The sequence below is a fragment of the Gambusia affinis genome, linkage group LG09 (genome assembly GCF_019740435.1).
Source record: "Gambusia affinis linkage group LG09, SWU_Gaff_1.0, whole genome shotgun sequence".
In the NCBI taxonomy this organism is placed as follows: domain Eukaryota; kingdom Metazoa; phylum Chordata; class Actinopteri; order Cyprinodontiformes; family Poeciliidae; genus Gambusia; species Gambusia affinis.
Window position 1 is genome coordinate 8,727,072 of NC_057876.1, and position 25,021 is coordinate 8,752,092.

The following is a 25,021-nucleotide window of genomic DNA, read 5'->3' on the forward strand; positions in this document are numbered from 1 at the left end:
TGACTAAAAAGGGTTACAAAGTCCTAACTGAAGCTTTGGCACTTCAGTGATCCACAGTGAAACAATAAAACACAAATAGAGAAAACATGGAGAAGCAGTGAACTTTCACAGAAGGTATGAGTCTACCAAAATGACTCCAACAGCACATTGACTCCTCCAGGAGGACACAAAAAACAGAACATCGAAATATATATAGAGCTCCTGTACCATCTACAGGCCAAGAGCGTTTTTTTTTTTATTATTATTATTGATTTAAAAATAAGAACAAAACTGAGAATGTCATCTAGAGTTCTGGGGTGACCAAACTGAACCCAAAGGTCTGTTTCACTTTTGTGGAAAAAAAAAAAAAAGACTTTATGACCTTTGTGACTTTTTGGAAAATATTGTGTGAACACATGAAACAGAAATTCTTTGGAAGGTGTGGATCCAGTTATATCTGGTATAAAACAAACACAGTATTTCAGAAAAAGAGCTTCATGCTGGAATACTTGCGATAGTCCGCATTAACATGAATTCAACTCTTTACCAAGAAATCCAAAAGAAAAAGGTTTCCTGAGGTTTTTAGTTGTACAATTTAAAAAGCACTATGATGCAATCATGGGACTGCTGTTATGCTCAGTTTGTCTATGTCGAAGTGTGTTTGCCCCTATCAAATAAACTTAGGGTGTATTCAAACCAACCCAGGATTAGATTCCTGAATCAGACTCTAATCCGTTTGTCTAGAAAGTCCGAGTTTTGGGGGAGGTCTGAACGCCAATTTGAATTCCAAAACGGACTTAAAAACCGAACTCTCATCCGCCTAAAAACCTAGGTCTCGGTCTGGTTGAAGTGGACCCTAAAACGGTAGAAAACCTGTCTGAATGCAGCCTGACTAGAGACCCGTTTCAAAAGCAGGAAGCTAGCTACAGTGCAGGACATTCTGCTCTGCGGGTTAACGAAGATGTTGTGCCGATTGTCATATCAACGGGTTTGCGTGCCGACACTAAGCAAGGAAAAGCAGAATATAAGTGGTCTGAAGTTGTTTGACAACTTTTTATCAGTTTATTGTCCCATTGCCGTGGCGCTCTGCAGCTGCTGTAATTTTTAAACCTTTAATAAATGACAAAAACTGAACTAATTACCTCGTTTGTTTGAACATTTAAACATCAAATAGGATGGGGGAATTCGCTTAGTCCTCTCTTGCATCTTGTTAGAAACCAAACTGTTTATAGGTTTATATCAAGGGAGAATACTTATATCAAGAGAGAATACAAACATCAGCAATTTTCTCAGCATTAATTTAAGCAATGTTCATAGAAATCGGGTAAGAAACAAAGGCGCTGCGATCATTTTTGTGATTCCTGCTCATTGGAGCAGCCTGGTTTAGTGGACAGATTCACCGCGTAGTAACAACAGGAGCGTCGCTAGCGCTAGCGGCTAACATGCGATGTCCAAACCAGTAATGTATGTTAATAAAGAAGTCCTACAGCCGCTAAAATCTGACACTGCTCCGTTTTTGTTTACTTTTTGTGAAGAAGAAAGTTGCGCTTGTCTTCTTCAGACGTTTTGTGTCGATTCCTTCAGTAGTTCTTGGTGCAGCGCCCCCACAGGCGACGGGGGGGAAACAGGTTTTTCAGTTAGTTTTAGTCGTTTGACACAGTGCAGTGTGAATGCGAACTAGAGTTCTGAAAATGTAACAAATATTTAAGTCCCCAATCGAACTGAGTCTATCCGGTCTGAATGCACTCTTAAATTAAATAACATCTGTTGGAACCAGATTAATATAAAACCTTCATCAGAAATCTAAATCTTTTTGAATTTCGATGCATTTGCATTCAGATTATTCTCTTATATGGGCTCACACTCATCATTCGGTCACATTCAGACAGCTTTGAAAGGAGCTTTTCTAACGTGCAGAGAACACCTGCTGATATGATAAATCAGGAACATAGAAAGGGGAAAGAGTTAAACGTCAACGCCAATTAAGCCCTTTGAGCCATTTAAAAATGTAAAGCTTCTCTAACAGGATTTTGAAAGCGGGTGAGCGCTGCGAGTGCAGAAGGTAAGGCGGGAAGAGGAGAGCTCCTTTCTTCGTGGATGCGACACAGGGGCACATTAAATCCTGTATGAAAAGAAAATCAGCGAGTGAATTTCCTCTGTTCTTTATCACAGTGATGATTCTCCCACACTTCCCGTTTTCATGTACAGCGAAAAAGATTTGGCATCAGAGTTTGTATCACTCTTCAGTAGTTTGTGCTTCTGACAGATCGTGTGGCAGGAAAAGAGAAACCTTGAACAAACATATCACGCTTCTTACAGAAACACATGTAGATGTGACAAGGGAATAAAGTAGTGACACAAAACAGTCACAAAAAGTAGGCGTTGTTGCAATAAATCTTCAACATATGAAAATGTCTGCATCAAATTTAAAAATAAAACTGGTTGAATAATACTTATTCAGATTTGGGGGGCACAGCCATGCCGACATGTTTAATTCAGCAACACAATATCTGAAAAAGGTGAAGACTGCAACTTTTTGACAAAACTTGGAGCATCTGCAGTGAAATGGGATGCAGTGCTCTGCACATGGAGCCATCTTGCCTCAGGTTCTGAAACACATCCGCTTTCTCAAAAAAGAATAAATAAAATAGTCCACTTCCTCTGTCATCTAGATACAAGGCCAAGGCAAAGCCCGGCGACGGCCTGACTGGCAGCCCAGCTTTGATTTCATTGTTACAACAGAGGGGAATGACACCCACCACGTCCCTGTCCTCTCCACCAGTAGTGACGGGGACAGGCTTCTCCAACATCCTGCCAGAGGAGGGGTGTAAAATTAAGGATGCGGCAACAAGCCATCTGGGCCAGCTTCCTATGTTTTAGAACCTCTGTCCCTGACCAAAACTTCCTGTATCTTCACACAGGACAGCTCAGTCACTTCCTCTGTGCCGGAACATTTTGGCTTGTCATCATTTTCGTAACAGAGAAATTGCTTCCCTTGAACATTCTGGTAAACAATTCGCCCTGTCTGAACTGGTAATGGCATTTCACTTGTAAAACTAAATATAAGCTAGTTTTTTACAACTAAAGTGTAAAAACAGTCACTTTCCAGGCTTTCACTGACTCACTATCCCCTTCCAAAGTTCATACATCAATTCTTCAGAGTATATGGAGGCAACTCGTCCTCTTCAACACAAAACGTTGTGGCACTTTAGACAAAGCCCTCACATGGTCAGGAGACATGAATCATTATAAAATATGTAGACCGTTGGTCAGTATAAACAGACTAATAAATCAAAACTTTGCTTTTTGACTAAACTCTTTCTCTACCAAGATAGACCTGAGCAGGACTCACATTATAGCAGACGAATCCCCAGTCTCTATATGCCATCACTCATACACAAGACACCAAGAGGCCTGCTTCTAACCCTGAAAAAGCCGTCCACTTTGTTTCCGTTGAGGAATATGGCCTCAGACCTGATGCAGCTCACTCTCTTCCCTGTCTCTTTACAATAGGCAATGAATCACTCCAGTGCACACCAAGGGCCATGATGCCAACAGAGCCGCATCATCCGCCAAAAAACTGACACTTTGAGGTTCTCAAACCAGACTTCCTATCTCAACGACTAAACCCTAAGATCCCGTTCATGAGCACCACAAAAAGGATCAGAAAACCAAGCTTCTGTTACTCCCTCGGCAATTCAGCAAGGGTTTCGACAATGCTCCTCCTAAATTAGAGCTCTCCATATCAGCTAGGGACTCTCTCAAGTATGATCACTTGATTGTTGGAAAACACTGTCTGGTCCTATTCCTTAAAGGCTGAGACCAGCATCCCTGTCTGCTACTCCACAGGTATTATTTGAGGTCTCCATGCAACATCGAAGATGCATATCAACCATATCAGCTTCAAAATTTTCAGAGCTTTCAACATCATGCCCTGTTGCTGGGTAGCTTTTGGACTTGCTCCTTGATTCAGGAAGCTGTGCTGCAGCGCAGCATTAGTTAGCTAATGCTAGCCCATTGTGTAAGCTAATAAACAGGAAAAGAGAGGAGATTCTGTTTCAATTGTTATATTTTTAATTCAGTGATTTTAAAAAAAAAAAAACATACTGTTTATATCTCAGCCTATGAAAGACTCCCTTGGTACTCCCTCCCTTCTAACTCTACTGTCTTGGAGGATAAATCATTGCGTTTGTTGCTCAACTCCCAGCGATTCAGAAGCTATAAAATAAGCCTCTGCTGCCATGCCAGATCTCATGGTGAGGTAAATCACTGCGGAAGCTTAAGATGCTGAAGAAAACAAGGCAAACTAGGGAGTGCAGGGTCAACTATTATAGTACTGAATGCCTAAAGGGAGGAAAGCTGGCAATTTCCTCAGGCTTTGCCAATAAACTTTTTCCCATGCATTTGAACCAAGCTCAACAGCCCAGCAACATGTAGAGAGCGATTATATACACCAAGTACGCAGCTGAGACTGAGCTGGATTTTAAAGCGTTTTTGAGGTTGGGTCTATTAATAAATACTCTAAATGATTCCAGTTTCCAAGCAACAAAGTCACTTTAGAGTGTCGGCTTGACTGTATTCAGTTTCAGATCATGAGCAGAGAGATCAGTCCTCCGTAAAACGTTCCTACACTAATTGTAGCTACACTAATTGCAATAAATGTCCCATTATTGGCTCGTATTGGTGAAAAACAGAATGCAAAGAAGAAAAATCAATTCGTGCAACATATTTGTAGTTTCAAGTTACCGTCTATGCAGTCAATCAGCTTGTGTACTTCTCATTAAGACTCAGCGTACAAAAGATTTATGCATAAAATGCATCATCGTTTCCCTTGATGGGAGGTTTTAAGAACCCAGCAATAAAAAAAAAAAAACACTTTGAAAACATTATGTTTATCTACATCGCAATATGAAACTCCAGAAGGATTTAAAAGGACCGAAAGAGCAGGAGTCACAAGAGGGGAGGAAATCAATAGGTTAAACCTTTCCTGCATGGTAATTGCTCTGAGAATGGCGGTGCCTTTATAGAAGGTAAAGAAGAGAAAGCAAACCTAATAAAGGGCATTTAGTTTGCAACAGAGGGACACAGGATGTCAATACAGAAACGTTTCTGAATGATCTTGAAATAATCTCTCTGCGTCATAAGTTACAGATGCTGACAGATACTGTATAATTAGAAAGAAAGAACTGTGTTTGATTCTGACAGAACAGCAAAGCCATAAGCTGTACAATTGATTTGTATTATTTTATGGACAACAAGAAGTACAGGTGTAAGAGGTCATCTGTTTCTGTCACCCTCCCTCTGCCGTGTTAGATTGCGTTCTGAATTTCAATTACCCGCATGAAAAGGCTAAGCAGAATGTACAGACCACTTCTGGGAAGTCTGACTGTTATTTCACCTTTCGTCTGCCAGCTCTGGATCTCCTCATGCACTGAGTACTTTGGACCATCATACAGAAACAAACTTCTACAACTTTATTTTTCTACATTGATCCAGAACGCTGCTCATGGGAATAGGCTTGTCTTCAGATTGGAAGACAGACCTGGAGCCGTATAAAGTCAAGCAGGATGAGTGAAAAATGTCCATCTATCCATTTTCTATTCACCCTTTGTCCCTAATCGGGTCGGGAGGGTTGCTGGTTCCAATCTCCAGCTGCGTTCTGGGTGAGAGGCGGGGTTCACCCTGGACAGGTCGCCAGTCTGTCGCAGGGCAACACAGAAAACAGACAGGACAAACAACCATTCACACACACACTCACACCTAGGGAGAATTTAGAGAACCCAATTAACCTGACAGTCATGTTTTTGGACTGTGGGAGGAAGCCGGAGAACCCGGAGAGAACCCACCATGCACAAGGAGAACATGCAAACTCCATGTAGAAAGACCCCGGGCCGGGAATCGAACCCAGGACCTTCTTGCTGCAAGGCAACAGCTCTACCAACTGTGCCACTGTGCAGCCAGGTGAAAAATTTATCAACACTTAAAAGTCTGGCCATGTAATTTATTTACAACATATTGTAGAATAGACAACTTCTACAACAAAAGAGTGATTTTTTTGTGCAGATTTTTTGGGGGAATTGTGTTTAACATCTTGCACCATAAAATTGCAAGAAGTTAGCCTCTTGTTTTATAACAATTCTGTTATCTGTTGTACACCAAAATACTCTATCAAGTTTGGTGCAAAGGTTCCCCTGCAAGTTTTAGCGTCAAGACACAAAATGTCAGCGTCAACCACTTTGTATCCAAGAGACGTGTTTGCGTGAATTCATTCCGCAGGAAGCAACGTGAGGTCATCTCCCACGTTGCTAAGAGCAAACGCATGTCTTTAACGAGTTTGCAACACTGTAACTCAGCTCATTCTGCTGCTGGAAGCTTTCTCTCTGGCACAGGAGGTCTGGTGTTAATTCAAGTTGTAATGGCAAATCATGTTGAAAGCGGCTTGATTGAATACAGGTAAACAGTCCGTATACATAGAAAAACCACCGGAATGTACTGGTCATAATCAACTTAAAACCATCTACAGCTTGACTGCAGTCACACTGCCCCAATCCACACGAAGGAACCAAGAACATTATGTGTAGAACATAACTAAAATGGCTGAGACTAGAGGGCCAATTTTTTTGCCTTTCTGGGAAGTGAAAAACAAATTCTGAGAGAAGATTCATATGCAGATCAGTACCGCGAGCAGATAAGACGGGTAACAGGAACTCTACCTCTCTGAGCTTTGAGAGTAAAAATAATTTATATTAATTGCATTTCGAAAGTATTCATACCTTTTGAACTTGCAGCACTCCAAAAATTGGTTTGCAGAGTTATCTTAAATTAAAGGGCTATTTGTTTGGGTTGTTTTGTTTTGTTTGCATTAGTAGATAAATATGGATTACTCTGCACTAGTAAGTGATTAATTAAAAACAAACCTTGATAATGTGCTAAATATAACACATTAATATATTTTTTTAATTATTTACCTACAAAATTTTATACTTTTATGAAGTTACTTTATAAAAGGATTCCTGTTTGTCAGAGGGTGGTGGTCTTGAAAGCACTGAGCACAAAAGAGTTATTTATTTAAGATGTAGACCCTGTTGGTAATAACAATGCTAAATGCTGGACCTTAATTTGACATATTCACTCAAATCAATTTATATTGTGTCTAATTGCATCTTGAACTTACCAAAGTGCTTCACAAAATGAAACAAGTAAATTCAGAACACAATAAAACATAAAGAGAGCTAATTAAAAAGCTAGAAAATACAACCATGTACTAAATAGATAAAGAAAACATAAAAATACTAAAAGTCAAACAGCATAAATAAATGGGTCTTAACTTTGAACAGAACCAGATCAGAGATGGCACATAACTCTTAGGGCTGCAGAAAACGACCACTCCCATCGGACATCTCCAGCAGATATTGACCAGCAGACCAGCAACTTCTGCTGGTCTGGTGGGTTTTCAAGATTTCAGAAACATAGGGTGGTGCAAGGACGTTCAGCGCTTTAAAACAAACAGCAACAGTGTAAACTGTAACCTAACCTACCCGGAGCCACAGCAGAGATAAAAAGAGTGATGTGTTCATGTCTTGAGTTATGTCAATAAGTGAGCAGCAGAGTTTTGTTCAAGCTGCTAACAGGAGTTGGTAGACTGGCTGATATCAACATCAGGCCTAGAGATATCAAAGTCATGGATTGCCTTTTCTGGGTGCATGTAAAGAATGGCTTTACTTTAGACAACAGACAAAACTGAAAAACGTTATTTTTCAAAACAACTGGTTTGTCAAGTTTTCCCCCCCCCAAAAAAGACCTAGACTGGATGAAACGTTACATAACATGCTGGAAGAATCAAACTAAATCCATTTGGCTTTATCATTATTTAGGTCGAGACGTGTTTGAGAAAGAAATGGTTAAATATCCTTCAAGCACCTGTCAGTGGAGTTGATAATGTTGATTGATGGTTTAGAGAATCAAATCTAATTGTTTTATGCAATTAGATTCGTATAAAACATTATGATTATTATGCATTATGATACTTTTACTGCCACAGCCAGTAAACAAGTTCTCTAGACAATTGTTCTGATGTAATGGCTCAAATACAATACAAAGAAAAAAGCAAAGGTAGAATCAAAAATAAATGAAATAAAATAAGAAAAATACAAAAGTTTTAATAAAAGTGTGCGATGAAGACTGTAAAATGTATGAAAACAGTCAAATGATTCTCCTGAAAAACTGTTAACTCATCCAGTATCAGATGTTTCACTTTAGCACAATTAATGTCAGAAGCACTTCTTTATTAATATTCATAGTGAGTTCAGTATAAAAGATCTGTCATGTTTTATTCTGTAACTATTCTTCCGTCATGAATTTTGGCTTTCAGACCTACTTTGTTCTTAATTTCTGCTTTCCCTCAATGTCAACAAAATTACATCTTGAATCCTTCTTCTCACATACAATAATATTTTTGCTTGAGTTGTCAGGCCGATCAGCCTCAAGTTAATGTACTTTAAATGGCTTCGTCATTGTTTCCCTTTTACTTTTAGATTGTCCTTCTCAGAGAAACGCGGTTCCCAATATCTTCATTTTCATACTTTTGGTCACCTCAATTTTCTCAGCCATGTTTAACACTGAAAACAACCATTTATAATATTCAAACTTTTTTTTATGGTGTTAATATTTATAAGCAAAAAGGGGCTTGCTCCATTTGCTGAAACACAGCTGATTGCATATTTTCATCCACAAGCTCCTGGACTCACTCATTGTGCAGTGGCCTGATTTACATGGCTTAAAAAATGTAAACTGAAATCGAGGAGGAATCAGAAATATGAAGCTAAAAACACCACAGACGGTTTTCATCTACTGTCCAACACCTACTTTGACACATTTTTGGCTTTCCCCTGCAAATTCCTCATGCTGAGAGAGCTTATTACTCTTCTCCAGTCATAGTTGGTGTTGTTGGTGTTTTAACATGATGACCAAGCATCCAAAGACCCAAGGGCCCTCGAAATACTCTGGCAGTGATAATGGAGGCATCAGAGACCTTGTTTATTTGGGCTTTCCTGCCGAAACCTTCCCACAGAGTGCAGCAGCAGCATTTCTAGCCCCGTCTCAACTTCTCTCCAGCTGATAGATGAAAATATTGAAGGTCAGACAACATGAGTTTGCTCCTCTGAGTCCTGAGGTTGAATTCTGAGATCAGCACTGAGAATATCGGGATGGGGTAATGTTGGCCAGTAAAAACTCAACCTCCATGATTTGACAGCTCTAATAACACCAAGAGTTGAGAGTCAGATTTGTGGGATGATCCGATCAAGCTGTGGTATGTGTACAACAAACACTCTGCTTTAAGAGAAAAAATCAACAGTAGGAAGCAAAGACTGAGCTAAAGATCATCTGCTCCTTCATCTTAGTCAGAAATTTTCATCATCTTGATATGTTTCTGGGGGGAGTATCCTCTAAATGGTCAATTTAGCTGTAAAACAACTTTAAGAAGATTAATGAACCAATTTTCAGCAACAGCTTGCACCATCTCGTCATTTCCTCAAAACGTAATTTCTATAACAGTTCGAAAACCCACATAATTTAAAGCAGAGACTAAGTTTGATATGAAGATGGTAGAAAATGTTTCTAGATGCATCTTGAAGCCCAAACTTTGTAGCTGATGTGTAAATGACATCCTCTCTACACCTTACATGACAATGACGTCTGATCTGGCAGGTCTGCAGCAAACTTTCTCTCAGTCTTCCCCTCTGATTTAGATAACAACATGCCCCATTTCTCTAACCTCTGGTGAGCCATTTATTCCCCTCAGTGTCTTCCTGTGAGGCTATATTAGAAAAATGTTCCTCTCTTACGCAGAGTGCTTTGCCTCCAGGATTCACTTCCACATTTTGTTGCATTAAAACCACAAACTTCAATGAAATTCACTGGGATTTTATTTGATACACCAACACAAAGCGCAATAGTATTGTGAAGGATCTAATAATCTGAAAAGTGTGTTTTGTATCTGCTGTTAGTCCTCTTTGCATTGTTATCGCTGAGTAAAAACCAGAGCAAATAATTGTTTTCACGTGTCTTCTAATTAGTAAATAGAGCCCACCTGTGTGCAATTTAAACTCGGTATAAATACAGATGTTCTGGGAAGGCTTCAGAGAACATTAAAAAACAAACAGGCTCATGGAGAGTGAACGACAACAACAACAACAACAACAACAACAAGAAGCAGCTCCCAGAGCTTTTGTTTCATCCAAAAATGGAAGGAGTATTTTGCAACAACTAAACTATCAAGACATGGCTGGCTGCCTAAAATGACAGGATGGGCAGGGAAGATCAGGGTTCAGGGATTCATCAGAGAAGCAGCAAAGATGCCCATTGTAACTCTGGGTGGGCTGCAGAGATTCACAGCTCAGGAGGGAGAAATTGTTGACTGGACAACATGATAAACTGGACAATTATCATGTCCTGCAAAAATCTGGGAATAATGAAACGGTGACAAAGAGAACATAAATAAGACACAAATCACAAGAAGTCCTATCTGTGCTATACAGGTCGCAAAGTCAACATGTGGTATGATGTGTCCTAGTCACAAGAGACCAGAACTGAACCTTTTGACTTTTATGCAAAATTCTAAGTGTGGTGAAAAATTAACACGTCACCTCACCGTGAGCGCATTCCCACAGTGAAACATGGTGGTGGCAGTGTGATGCTGTGGAAATGCTTTTCTTCGGCAGGGACAAGGAATATATAATATAGTAGTAGTACTTCTGTGGCACACTGTAACTGTGAGAGACATTATGTTCTTTCCTTCTAGATGTTTTTATTCCTAAGTTACAGTCTTGTCAGCTGTGATTATTTATAGAATATCTTATGAACCTTTATTTTCATACTGAAAAACAAATCTGCATCATAAAACGATCAGAGTCATAGCGTCTACTGTAACTAAGGCCTCAGCTCATGTATTTATGTTCTGACTGCATAAATCCCAGTCAGCATGGCAGCTCTGCGATATTAGAAAGGAGCTGGAGTTATGATCTGAATAGCCATATGTTGACTGCCCCCCTCACAGAGCCTTCTCCTGTTCTTTATGAACAGCTGCTAAACAGCAATCACAAATGTACAAGTCAACAAAGACATTCAGCAAAACTGCAGACACCCATAACTTCAAGCAGGGAAGCAAGTCAAAGGGGTAAGGAGAAGGAATGTGTTTCACATTACAAAGCCTTGCATGCCTTTTCCACTGGAGCACAACAATGCCCACATGAATGCAAATCAAACTCCTATTTCTGGAGGATATGAACAGATCTGAACCCTTAGCCCACCTCCCTCTCCCCCAAATGGGTCTGGTCCAGATCAGTGGTCTCCCCTCCCACTCAATGTGCCTCTAAAAACGGGGCCTATGCGAAACACACGATCTCTTAAAAGTCCCACAACAAAACCCGTTATAATTTACCCCTCTGATTTCTTTGTACCATCATTATCAGCTTCATTTCTAATAAACTCAACAACGGCTTACCTCCCCCTAGTGCCTATCTTCATGCAGACTTGTGACATTTGCTTATTAATTGAGTTTCATTCTGAGAGGAACTCCATACATAATTTATAAAGCCTGTCCCAGTGGTTACCAAAAAAGATAATTGTACATTGCGTTTGCAAATAATTTTATTTAAATAATTGCACTAGCTTGAAAATTACACTGATAAAACAAGCGTAATTAATGACAAATCCTTGTAAAAATGTATATACCATTAAACTTGATGGATTATAGTAAATATTTCTGAGCAGGAATTCCATAAATTAGACAGCTAAAAATAAAAAGGCACTTTAAATCAGATAAATTTCAATCACATTTTAAAACATGTCTACTAAGTTAAGTTCATATGTAACTAATTATCAAGTCCTTATTTTCTTAGCTGGTTTGTCCATCCATATTACAAAGAAAAATTTTTTTAATCTAACTGAAATAGCTGTAATAATGAAATAGTTGTTAAGTGGCATGTAAATTGCTTTTCAGCGACGACTGACGTAGGGTTAACAAACTCCACTTGACGTTGAACACTGTCACTTATTTTTACTGAGACAGCATTACACTTTTTAAACCTACTTTAAGAATGTGGCGCGTAAACAGTTACCCTGAAAATAACTTTAAAATGGGTCATCCACTGGAAACTCGGGGTTTAGCTAACGTTTGCTAGCAAGTTCAACTTTAGCATTAGCTCTGTTGCTAAACTAGTAAAAGTTGAGTGCAAACTTGAATTCTTGTTCTAACACAAAAGCTTCCCTATTTCAGTTTTTTGACAGCTTTGCTGATATTTATTCTAAATTAGAAAAAAAATATACAAAAGAAAAAAAGTTATAAATGTGAGCCTTGTTCTAGACTCCGCACAAATTTATGACTGTGAGGGTTGTCTGGATTACCTTTCCAGTTCAGAATGTTTAGGAAAGAGTTACTTGACATCAAATTTCATTTTATAATTCATGAACAAGAAATTTACAAAACAGTACCCTTTAATCAAATACATATTTTTAATGACTAATATTCAATACCCCTCCCGACCTTCCCAAATCCTTATTTTAAGTGCAGTCTGACTAAATAAGGAAAAGTTTACATCCTATGGTTATTAAAACAAAATATAATGATTTAATGCGTACTGCTTCAAAAAAGTTAAACTATTAGCTCAAATATTCCAAACTTTCCGTCTTTCTGGTGGAGTCGCTCACCTGAGGCGTATGCTATTCCAATCCAAGTCCGGCAGAAAAGCGTGAAATCTGTCTTCATCTCCAGATCTCCGGTCCAGAATTGCCCAAGCTTGGTAGGTTTCTTTTTTTCTTTTTTGCTGTTAATGCAGCTAGAAAGTGTTTGAAAGTTATTTTAATGGATGACAAATTACAAATCCGTAATAGTGAGAGGAGGGAGGCGGGGTGCGCTCAGGTGAACCTCGGTCAGTCTATGCGTGTAAGCGGACAGCTTCTGTGTCGGAAAACCGAAGTGCTGAGAAAAAGAAAGGACATGGAAAACACTTATATAAAAAAAAAAAGAAAGAAAGGGAAAAAAACCTTTTCCTCTTTTGTCAAAAGGATGCACAAGGTACTGAATGAGATTTACAATGATTTCCCTTTCCTTTGCTCGTGAGTGGAGCGCACCCACCCACTCAGTTCATAAAACAAGCTGATTTGGAGGCGTGTGGGAGAGAGGAGGTGTGTAAAGAGAGACTGGGGGTAGGGGACGAAGGGGAGTTCACACTAACATCCATGACAAATTTCCTTCCTGCAAAATCCCATCCGTCTCATCCTCTGTGTGAAAGACCTGCAGCGGTTCCACGCACTGTGAAGAAAGTAAAGGTCTCATTAAAGCACATTGAGAGCTGCACAGAACCGCTGGTGTCGATTTTATTTTCGGGTTTAAGGTATGTGGAGGAGTTCTGGCACCTGAATAGCTCAGCAGGTTATCCTGATGCTGTGGGAATTGCAGTCAAAGTCACCACAGGAAGTGCCAACAAATGCCATCCATATAAATGGAAGCAAAACACACCACTTCAAGTGTCAGGCAAGTAACACTTAAAGTGTTACTCTGCACATATAGGCAGGTATAGTGTAAACTTCTTTCTTATACAGGTTTGACCTAAATTAAAGCATACTTTTGCTAAAAACAAAATCAGCATGTTTTTGTCTTTAGTTTCATCTGTCTTCCAATTACCTTCAACCAGCCTCCTTGTCTTTAATAACAACATCATCCTGCTACATGATGCTGCCACTATACCACGTTTCAAAGTTTGGGATGTTGTGTTCAGGGTGATGTACAGTGTTAGGTTTCCTTTACACACAATGTTTTGCTTGTAAGCTAAAGTCCAGTTTTGGTCTCATCTGACCAAATTGCCTTTTCCCACATGTTTGTCGTGCTTGGACGTTTTATGGCTTTTATTCAAGCAATAACTTTCTCCTTGCCAGTCTCCCATCCATAAAGACCAAATTTGTTTGAGTAAAACAATTGTTTCGAGTCTCCTGTCAAGACTCTTTCAGTGCTAACATTGGCTTCTTGGATTAATGCTGTCATTGCCTAACCTGTGACTTTCGTAGACATATCTTGGTTTGTAGCTATGTCATACTTTTCCAGTTTAGAGCCGTGGATTGAGCAGTGCTTTGCCAGATGCCCAAACATTTTGATGCTGTTTTATTATAAAATCTGCTTTCACTAACTTCCCCTTTGACCTGTCTTTTGAGTTCCTTGGTTCCTGATTTTGTTACAAAAGTGTTTTCTAACCAACCTGAGACCTTCACAGATCAGATGTTTTTATTCAGACATCATACTACTCACATGTAGACTCTGTATACTAAACAGGTTTTGCACTGGGTTTTATTTAGGTGTATCATAGAGGAGACTAATTACATGCATAACACAGCTTTCCTTGTATTGTACAAAATGAAAATCTGTTCTTCCATAGTTACATGGTATTTTGTGAATTACATTTCTAAAAAAAAAAAAAAAAAACACTTATCAGTTCAGATCCAATTTTAGCGATTACTTAATGTTCAGACAAGATGAACACAAATTCTTCCTGAGTTTTGGGAGTGTCTTATTTTATTAAGAGCCTGCAGTTATTCATTCAGAGAGTGAGATATAAAGGTGTCTCCAATGAACTGCATGGAGATCTTCCAGGCTTGTCCAGATCCCGTTAACCCCACTCCACCCACACATCCATCACCTCAGGGGAGTCTTCAGAGTGTAAAGGAATATCTTCAACCAAGAGTGCATCAGACGGGCCCCACAGTGAGCGGCTGTCAGCTCTGTTTTATTTCACGGGCAGGGATCTTTGCAAATTGAAAACCAGTGTAAACTCGAGAGTACAAAAAAGGGTAGTAGGGTTGTGCACTTTGGAGATGGAGTGTCAAGTGCAGCTTGCTCATTAACAGCCAGATCTTGCAGAAGCTTCGAGAGACGATCAAACCTCTGGTGGAGAAGAAACAGAAAGCAGGTTCAGGCCAGTGTAATCGATCCCACACATCTTTACCGTCCAGTGCCAGGGGTATGGTGCAAATCAACAAGGTGCTCTATCTCCACTTAAAGACTGGAGACTGTTACAAGAAAAATAAAACCACCATTGACCCCAGATTCTTTGCTAGCTCTGCCCTCAGAGCCGGGGGAGCCCTTATACATCCATCAAACTGCTGCTGACAATGAGACAAAAGAGAACAAAATATTTTCAGAGATGTGAATATGTTGTCATTCTCAGCTATGACGAACATGAAGCGTGTGGAATAACATAGAGCCAGAGGATCGTTGGATGTTACTGTGGGCTTGTGTTTCCCTTTAGACCCCTTAAGGCAATCCACCTCTGTTCATAAAACACAATGTTGTGATTGAATGGTTGTAATTAAAATGTTCTCCCTGGTTTCAGCCCAGGAGTGACGTTGGCTTCAGAGGAAAATAAACACCCCAAATTGTGCTGATAGTGGAGCAAAGCTTAGGCCAGGGACTTGCCAAATCTCATTATGGATTTAAAACAGATAATGCTGACGAAAGAAGACTCAAATGGTCTCATTAATAAGACACTGCTTACATCCAGACAACGGCAACAATGCCCCTCGTGAAGGATGGCTCGGATGTCTCTGCTGTGTCAGATGAAAAGGTTGGAGTTAAATAATCTCGCTGGCTCCAGAGAGACATCCAAGAACTCAAGGACCCGTCCTTGAAGTGCCAGCACTCCATCCGGCCCATCCTCAGGTCAGGAAACAGACCGCAGCTCCGCACAGCAACTACCATAGGAAGGATGTGGAGCAAGTAAGCTCTCTCTAGCTCAGCGAAGTTCACATCCACATACCTTTGGGCCAAACGCCACTTCGCTGAACTTCTTTGAAGTGGTATATAGTGCTCAGTAAATGTTTTGTTTTGTTTTGGTTTGAGATCGTCAGCCAAAATTTTACGTCAGCCATATACTGTAGTAGTTCATGTTTGTAATGCGGGAGCTCAGTTTTCCCATTCACAAAATCAGCAGCCATAAAATCAATCATGAGAGTAAATCGTACATATTTACAGCATAAATTCACTAATGTTGCCTAATATTTTATGTTTTGAACCCCTTGATGCATGATTTAAAACACCTCCCAACTACTGACAAGATTTAAAATCATACCCATGGCTTGAGCAGTAGGTCCGAATGGGAGACTTTGTAGAGCTACTCTCTGTTATCACATTTTAACAGATGGTTTTCACTATTTTAATTTCAGACTTCTGCTAAATTTTACACTAATTACAGTAATTTGTTATGTAAAAATCTGGGTCGCAATTAAGCAAAACACACATGTTAGAAGATGATAAAGGGAAATGAGGCTAAATATTTGAACTGGATGTACATATTTTGGTGCTATAAATTGGTAATAATCAGGTGTTACTCTAAAATAGATAATATTAAAAAAAAGAAATCAACAATGGGTCACATTTTTAGTTTGTCAGAGTAGTGCTAAAAGTCTCAGTTATACTTTGTCCTTAACTATGCAGATGATTACTGATTACTTTAATTCTGAACTAGAATCCATGCAGTACAAGAAACGGCAAATTAATCCCACATAACAAATCATTACACTTTTAAACTTTTTTTAGTGGAAAAAAAGTAAATTTTTCCTTACATTTTGTAAGGAAATGTATTTCCTAACAAAAATAATTTATTTTTGTTAGGAATGAACAATTTTAAAAGAGCCTTGGCTGTTCTTGATGCAGCATTTCCATTGTTTCTGTGTACGCGCCGGGTGTCCTTTGGTCTGTAGTTTTTCTTGAAAATCCTTTTTTTCCCAAGTAGTCAGAGTTGCTAAAGTGACCATGTTTTGTACTATTTATTAAGAACAGAGGCAATCTGATGAATATACAGCAAATGTGCATGTCAGTGACAGGTAAAGCTAAACAGGATGTAAAATGTTTTGCTCATATTATAAAAAGTTGGAAAATAACCCACCCTAACGCACCTAGTGAATAAAAAAACTCAACTCGGGTGATGTCATTTCATTTTTAATACTGTACCGTAACCAATTCTAACTTGAAATGCATGTTTAGAAATCTGTATTTGATCAGTACTTCTGGTAGAAGACTCTAAAATAACACTGGAGTGCTAGTTTTGTTCAAAAGAAGCATACAGGCACAACATCTCAGCCTCACAGGAGCCACAGAATAAAAGTTAAAATTTTGTTTGTGCTTTTGCCAATTAACAAAACATTTCACAGGAAAAGCACAAATCCCCGTTTGGTGTGGTTCATTGTGCCACTCCTCCGTTCAGAGGAGCAGGCGGCAGCATCCTGCTTCTCGTGCCCTTGAGGGCTGTCAAAAAACAGAACCTCAGAAACAACCACACTGTCACTCTGTTTGCCTGACCTTTCACCTGACGGGAGGAAACAGGACGTCGGTGCTCTAGTGTGTTTGTGGAGATAACCAAAAGCCCGCCTGTTGTCGCGGCTCTAGTGTCAGAGATGGCTCACACGTTCACAAATTCCAGTCCAGGTGCAGCAGAGTCAACAAGCTTCCACTGTCTCGGGGTTTAGATGGTTTTGGACTGCCATCAACCGCAGAGTATGCAATTGTGCAGCCTCCTTTGATGATGCCTTATAACATCCTTCATAGGTTCAAGTAGTGAGGACTTTAACCCTTCAGAGGTGATGAATCCGTGCAAAGTTGCAGCTGCTGAAAAGAATCAAGGGCAGTCAGCTTAAAAAGAAATTTTGACTTGGTTTATTGTCCGCATCAGCAGGTTTACATCTTACATCCATGGATACAATGAAACACAATGCATGCATTTGAAACTAGGCACATACAATGACTACAAATTGATGTTTATAGTTCAATTCTGTGAAACTGGAAAGCTTACAGACAGAACCGACTTATTTCAAACTCATGGATAAAACATGAGGAACCCATTAAATCAAACTAAAGTGCACAGATCATTCATGCTGATTAAAAACAAAATGGAAAGAAAACCTCTTCCTCAAGACAACCCTGATATTGTTTTATAAGAAAATGCTATATCTATTTCTATATAATGTAAACCTGTAACAGTTACAGCTTAGAAAATTTGAGAAAAACAGAAATGATCCAAAAGTGCCTATCAAAGCCTTTGGTGAATAACAGAACAGGTTTTTAATGCTGAGCAGTATCGACCGACTTCAGTTTAGTCGTACAGAGGCCCGTGAAGGAGCTTCATAGGGCGAGGTTTCTGTCCGTTTTCACTGATGCACGGGCTGAAGAAGGGGAACACTTTCCCTCTCGGCCCCTTGCTGAACAACCACAGCAGGTTCATATCGTCGGCGTTGTAGAAGGCCACCTTCCTCTCATCGCAGTCCAAGTACACCCCGATCCTCTGCGGGGGCGACCCGAGCTGCAGCCTCGTCCACGGCTGCGTCCCGGCCCAGTATTCGCTCCCGTTCCGCAGCCGTAGGGTCCAGTAGCCATTCTCGGGGCTGAGTTTGATCCGGACGCGCCTGTCCACGGTCTCGGAGGCAACGCCCAGGTCCCATTTGGGGCTGGAGCCCACTTCAACTTCCCAGTAATGCCGCCCTGACTGGAAGGCCTGGGCAGCCAGGATGTTGACGCACTGGAAGAAGCGCTTGCTGTTGTCCGTGTGCGGTGTCATGGCATTGCACTCGACAGCCTCGGTTTTGTCCCGGGATACATGGATGCTGGGATGTGCCGTCTCTACGTCAAACGTCAAGGCAGCAGGACCTTTGGGTTGAAAAGATTGATCAGGCATTGGGACAAATATTGTTTGTGCCATAACAATTTGACATGAATTCACACCTCTTTGTGTTTTTCAGTTTTTGTCACATTGCAGCTACAATATTCAGTGCATTTATGAGATTTTATGTGATAGACCAAAACAATAACATACATCACTGTGAAGGAAGCAAAATACTACATTCAAAGCCTGAGATGCTCTCTGCAGTGTTTAATGAATGGTAGTCTGACTCTGTTCGACTGGGGGCCAAAATTCCAACATCTTTAGAGAGCACACTAGAGCACCATCTGCCATTTCTTTCTACAACATAATTATGGTCATGATGTGACCATGGGAAAAGGTTGACAAGGCATGAATATTTCTGCATTTCTCCAAAATGCCTCTGAAAGTTGCAGTATCGGTCTGTGTTTAATGATGGTCATCAGATGGAAAGTTACCAGGCTTCAGGGCCTTGAACATCCTTCTCCATGTGATGTATTGTAACGGAGCCAAGTATTTGCTGCTGAAGGCACTGATATCAAAATCTGGCGCCACGTACACCTCCACACAGGGCCTGCGGATTAAACACATTTTATTAGGATGTCTAAGATCAAATAACATTAATTAATGTTAAATTCTACTATGTACATGATTGGTGTTAAAAGGCCTGGAGCAATTACTGTGTCGCTCCACGGCAGTAAATGCTTACCTCAACTGTGGAAACTGTCAGGAAGGAAACCAAAGAAATCACATTAACTGCATGTTACACATTGGTAGAAAAGTTAGAAATCAGATGAAGCTCAACTTTTTATTCCACCATATTTTAAATTATGGTTGGGTACAAAAATATTAAAACTTTACAAAATTAATAGACTGAGAAGGACTGAGAAGGCTCCACCTCAGTCAGTACGACGTTTGACTGCTGCAGCAGCTTTACGTTATTTTCCAGCTCCCTCTTAGCCAGCTCTGCGGCCTCCAGGTGACGCTGGACCTTCTCCAGTTCCTCCGCTTCCTCTCTCCTCAGCTGATCCAACATACGATTCTCCTCCTCCAGCAGGATCTGATGCAGAGCTCTGAACTCACTTTTGACACACCCCTGCAGATCTGCTCCAACCCTCTGGAAAAGTGAGAAAGTACCAGTACGTCAGGAACACTGACATTGCCAAGTGACTTGGATACGTCAAAATCCAGGAACCTTACTGTATTAAATTTTAAATTCCACATTAAAAGACACACATACAAAGCACAAATGATTGACCAGCTGGAGGAAAGTGATCCACGGCTTTATAACTGCTTTAAAAAGAAAAGTGTGGCAGGATTTCTATTCAATTCCACAAGGGCAACGCTTTGTAGAACCATGCAAATGCAGAATGAATCTCCTTCCACTGCAGTTTCTGCTGCACGAGTTTAGGGGAATGACGTTTATACGTCTAGATAATGTTTTTTGCCTTTTCTTCTTTGCAAAATAAGTCAGGCTTAGTCCTTGGCCGGAGCACTTCAATGAACATTCATTTTCCAAGTCCTGTAAAAACATTTTTCAATTGGAATTATTGCGGGACTTTGACTAGGCCATTCAAAACCAAGTCTTTTAAAGCATCAAACAAGTTTAGAGGTAGAACTATACTTAGCTCCATCCCTCTTGCAGTTAACCAACTTCTGATTAGCTAACTTGTTGCTGCTAAAGAAAATCTTCCCCACAGCATGACGTTTTCACCACCGTGCGTCACTGTGGGCATGATGTGTTCAGGCTGATGTCCAGTGTTCTCTGCCACATAGCATTTTAAACATGCAGTCTTAATGTGGATTATAATTTCTAAATCATTGACTTCTGGAGGCAATTTGTTGCACTGGATTTTATTTAGAGCGTTTGCCTTACAAGGAGCTAAACACAAATGCACATTATGCTTATCGGAAAACCACATATCCTTTTTGTTCCACTTCAACGGTTATGATCTACTTCATGCTGCTCTACCACATATTTATCCAATAAAATGCATTGAAATCTGTGACTAAGCTTACTGGGGAATGAACACTTTTTTTTTGCTTGTATCTGAAGAGGTACAAGCAAAAAGTAGTGAAGTTATATATTTAAACCTATTTCACACATTATAACTAACTTTAATCTATGAGCAAACAGGAACGCCAAACTACCAGCACACATAGTAATTTATCAGATCAGCTGTCAGAACAACTGTCTGAATTAGCTGGGTGCCACTGAAGTAAGTGTGTTTGATGAGGTCCGACCTTGTTAGACTGCTGCAGAATGGTTTATCAGAAAGCATCAAGGTTTTAACACCAGTCCGGCAGCTGCACTCCAACATATTTTAGATGAAAAGCTGTTCACATGATGTAAAGCAGTTTAAAAGGGGTAGACATTCTAAGAAATGCCTCAAACAGCCACAGGACGTTTGCACTGATGAAGGTTTTCGTTACATCTACTCAGAGCACACAGCAAGCTCCCATCTGCTTATCAACACTTGTATCTTATTCGCAACTGATATCCAGTTAACTGTGAGAAGCAGAATTGTGCTTAGACATTCAAGGAACACAATAAGAGACTATGAACGCAGCTGAAAACACAACTCAGTGTGCATAATGAAATATCAGGTTCTGTTCAGTCGAGCCTACCTTTATGATATCCATCTTGTCCTTGTCTTTGCGAATGGTGCAGAGGAGATCCTCCTTCTTTGAGTTATGGCTCTGCAATGCCACACTCAGCTTTTTCTGCAAAGCAATATGCAAATAATGTCTGGATAAGCTAATTCATAAAATGTAAATCTGTACAATGTAGTGGGACAGGAAAGCCAGAGTAATCAGTACCCTCACCGGTACCTATTAAACTCCTTTAAAGTTATATTTTGTGCTGTAAACAAATATCACACAGCTGCAGTGTGAAAACAAAGATCTGGGATTTTGGTTTAAACAGCTGTAAATTAACTTTTTACATGTTTTTAGGTTACAGTCATAGACTTTAATATATTTTACTGGGAATTCAACATAATGCATAAAAATGAAGAAAAATGTAAATGTTTTCGACTCAGGCAGTTACATCTATTTATAAGGTCACTGTAAGCCAGGCGAGACATTTGTAAATCATCAGTGGTAGTTCTTTTGGTGTGGCTTTACACAGTGATCCTTATTTAGGTTAATTGAGATATCCTGCCATACCAAGAGATATAAAAGGGAGTGGAAGTGTACTTTGGCCTGATGGAGTCAAGCACAACATGTCATTAACACACAGATGTGGACTGAAAAATGGAACACAGTTATATTATATCATTACTAGGTTTACTTTGGGGCATTTTATTATTTGCATAAGATACAACACACACCAATATAAAAATAAATTGTGAGGCAGCCAAATGATAAAACACACAAGGGGAAGACAAAGCAAAAGCGATGAAGTCACCTCCAGATTCCTGATGTAGGTGTCTGAAGAGGAGGACCGAACCTTGTCCACCATCGCTGCCACCAGGTAGTTGGTCTGAAACTGCTTGGACCTGAACTCTTTGCGGCATTGTGGGCAGGTTACAGGACCCAGTGTTCCCCTCCAGTACCTTGAGATGCACGCCTTGCAAAAGTGGTGCATGCAGGATAGCATGACAGGCTCCTGGAACAGGTCGCAGCAAATGGCGCAGGTCAGGTCGTCCCTCAGGCTGCCTTTGGATGGGGGAGGAGGAGCCGCAGGAGCAGCAGCCATGCTGAGATGTCTTTCCTCTCCAAACTGAGGAAGTGAAAGCAAAAGATTAGAAAACAAGAAGAAACTCGGGGTGGAGATCTGGCTTTTGTTACAAAAAGCCAGATCTTTTTGTAACAAAAGCTCTGATGGTAAACTAAGTGTGCAAAAAGGTTCGACTACAGCTATCAGTTATTTATTGTAAAATAGACTCCCAGAGTATGTGTAAAAATCTATTTCAAGTGTAAACTCAAATCAAGGTGATTATGACTGGATAGCAAGCGACCGATCACATGATTCGTACTGTAAAAAGCCTTTGCTTAGACCGCTAAGTTTGCCGAGAGACTGTTAGCATTTACAACTACATAGCCGCCCATGAAAAGTTCAACGGACTAAATACCTTATCAAAACTATTATGTCACAACGATATAAGAGGATATTAAACACTTTAATGAACTTACTGTGTCTGCTGTTAAGTGAAATGCGTGTCCAAACACTTCAAAGTCCCTCCTTCTTTGGTCCTTGACTCTGCGCTGTTCCTTCCTGTTGCTGTTGTGGACGGGGAACCACAGCTGTCATAAATGAGCATGCGCACGAACAAGGGCCGACGTTTGATTGGTTCATTTGAACCCCGGAAGCATGGCAGTCAGAGAGTGGAAATGATAAGTTGCATAGAGCAAAAACACGCGGGATGCTTAGTTATATTTTAATTTTTTTGTTTAGGGTTTTCATGAAAGCCGAAACTGATAGAAAGTCGATATGACAAAATGTGAAGTGTTGCCTTGACCATAATGGTTTTACATCCAAACGAAGAAGCAAAAAGGAAAACAATAAAATATTAGTTTAAAATGCTGGAAGGATTTTTGAAATGTGTTTCTTTTGTATAAAAAAAGAAAGAAAAATAGTACTATTTATGCGCCATTAAAATATACAATGTCACAATATATTTTGTCTACCCATCCAACCATATAATGACAGGAAGGGTAAAAAGATTAGCATGTATTAAATTAGAAAAAATCAATTAAAATACGTTTTTCTTATTTGTTTGAACTGATCTTGTAAATTTACCACAAAGAACATTGGTGTTTTAAAAGAGCTTTATTGTAAAAGAATAATTTGAGCTTGACCAAAAACAAAACTCTAAGCATTATATCTAGCTAAATATTACATTGTTTTGTCATAATTGTTAACAAGCATGAAGTCTCCTGGAAAAGTAATTAATCACAGTTTATTCCTCTAATGCTTAATCTAAATATATCCTGTTTTTTATTGTAGAATTATTATTCTTTCATTGTTTTCCAAACTCCAAGTTGAGCATAAAACAGAAACTCTCATAGCTTTCAGGCATTGTCAGTACTGTAAGTCAGTTGGTTTGCTCATTATGAAGACCTGAGTGAGCTACCTGTCTTAGAAAAATCTCCAAATTGGAACACAGGCTTTTTGTAATTCCTTTCTGTGTTACAAAAAAGCCCTACTTGGAGTGATTTTGCAGTTTTATGAATGGTTCAATGGATTTTAAAAGTGGGCTGGAGACCTGTAAAGCACATTTAATAAAAATACTGTCTTTTATCCATTAATTGCATAATTTAACCTCTTTCCCTCCCAAAGCCTGCAAATTCACTGAACGTGAGATGACCCTGGGGTTCTCCATGAAGCTACAAGGTTATTGCCATTAAAAGTGAATTCAGTTGGACAAAGACAGAAGAGAGGAAAATATACAAGATCAGTTTTACTTCTTGCATGGAGTCCCGAGGCGTAGCAGAGACTTCCCACACAAACATTTACCTCAGGAATCCAATTTGCAAACTTCACAGACTATCCTTCCCTCTGAATCAATATGTCCAATCGCCTGTGACTTAAAGACTTTCATCTGTCTGCATTAGAAAGTGTTTAGCCGTCAGAGTAACCTTTATGAAAAACACCTACAGCAAAAGGAAGAAAAGCTTTGGCACAGAAAGAGAACTATAAATCTGTCTTTTAGCTTACAGAAACATGGAGAACCCACTCATTCTCTGTAAACATGATCATATTTCATGTGCAGAAGTTACATGATGAGCCATTTACATTTGCTTGTGAAAAATTATATAGTAGCATAACATTTTTTGCTATATAGTTGCAAGGAAGTCCACCTAAACATAGCTTCATTTGAGAAGCAGACGCAGCTTAAAGAATATGTTAAAAGGACTGTACGTTTTCCATTCCGCAAATCTTTGTGTGTGGCAGATCTATTTACATTGTTGAAAAAAATCCATAACAAGTGTCGTGCCTCTCACTAAAACAAATGTGGAAAAGCTGAGTGGATGTAAATACTTTTACATGTCATTAAAAACAACAGAAATCAAAGTAGTGCATTTGGTGGTTGTTTTTTTTTATAGGGAAAAATTATTAGCTATATTGCACATAATATTAAAAGTCAATAGCTGGGATTGGTGGATCATTTGAAAGTGAAACTAAAGTAAAAGGTTTCCAGGTGTATGTGATAATACACTCTGGACAGTCACATCAAAGAACAGGGACATATAAATGTCTGACCTTCACAATGCTTTGTGGAAGTTTATTGTGGCTGACGTAAAACTTTCAGAGGACCTCAGTAAAAAGATGTTGGTAATCATCAGGTTTGTAAAGGTTACAAAAAATGATTGAAAGTTCCAAACATTTAAGACCATTGTCACCTTCCCCAGGAGAG

General features: G+C 39.6%; 2 protein-coding genes across 3 annotated transcripts in view; both read right to left on the reverse strand.

Annotated features, from left to right (window-relative positions):
- The window catches only part of flt4 (fms related receptor tyrosine kinase 4), a 58,765-nt gene extending 45,655 nt beyond the window's left edge, over positions 1–13,110 (reverse strand). The window contains exon 1 of one of the 2 annotated variants that reach the window (XM_044126553.1): positions 12,688–13,110. In XM_044126553.1, coding sequence (XP_043982488.1) covers positions 12,688–12,745 — 58 coding nt within the window. In that variant the 5' untranslated portion in view covers positions 12,746–13,110. The remainder of the gene's footprint in view (positions 1–12,687) is intronic. The other variant, XM_044126554.1, reaches the window with a different exon arrangement.
- A 4,547-nt stretch (positions 13,111–17,657) lies between these two features.
- On the reverse strand, positions 17,658–22,941 carry trim105 (tripartite motif containing 105). Its single transcript, XM_044127056.1, has 7 exons — positions 22,797–22,941; positions 22,069–22,383; positions 21,288–21,383; positions 19,558–19,776; positions 19,369–19,382; positions 19,118–19,233; positions 17,658–18,667 (listed from the first exon to the last, which is right to left on the reverse strand). Exons 2-7 carry the CDS (start codon positions 22,357–22,359, stop codon positions 18,117–18,119), a joined length of 1,287 nt encoding a protein of 428 aa, XP_043982991.1. The 5' UTR covers positions 22,360–22,383; positions 22,797–22,941; the 3' UTR covers positions 17,658–18,116.
- Positions 22,942–25,021: the final 2,080 nt, after the last annotated feature.

Bases quoted from the DNA above. Each gene is read 5' to 3' on its own strand.
- trim105 (XM_044127056.1), bottom strand. From the start codon at position 22,359: ATGGCTGCTGCTCCTGCGGCTCCTCCTCCCCCATCCAAAGGCAGCCTG. The intron at 21,384-22,068 runs GTGACTTCATCG...ATTGCTTTGCAG, and splicing joins CCTACATCAGGAATCTGGAG to AAAAAGCTGAGTGTGGCATT. The intron at 18,668-19,117 runs GTAACTTTCCAT...TTCAACCCAAAG, and splicing joins GTTCAAGGCCCTGAAGCCTG to GTCCTGCTGCCTTGACGTTT.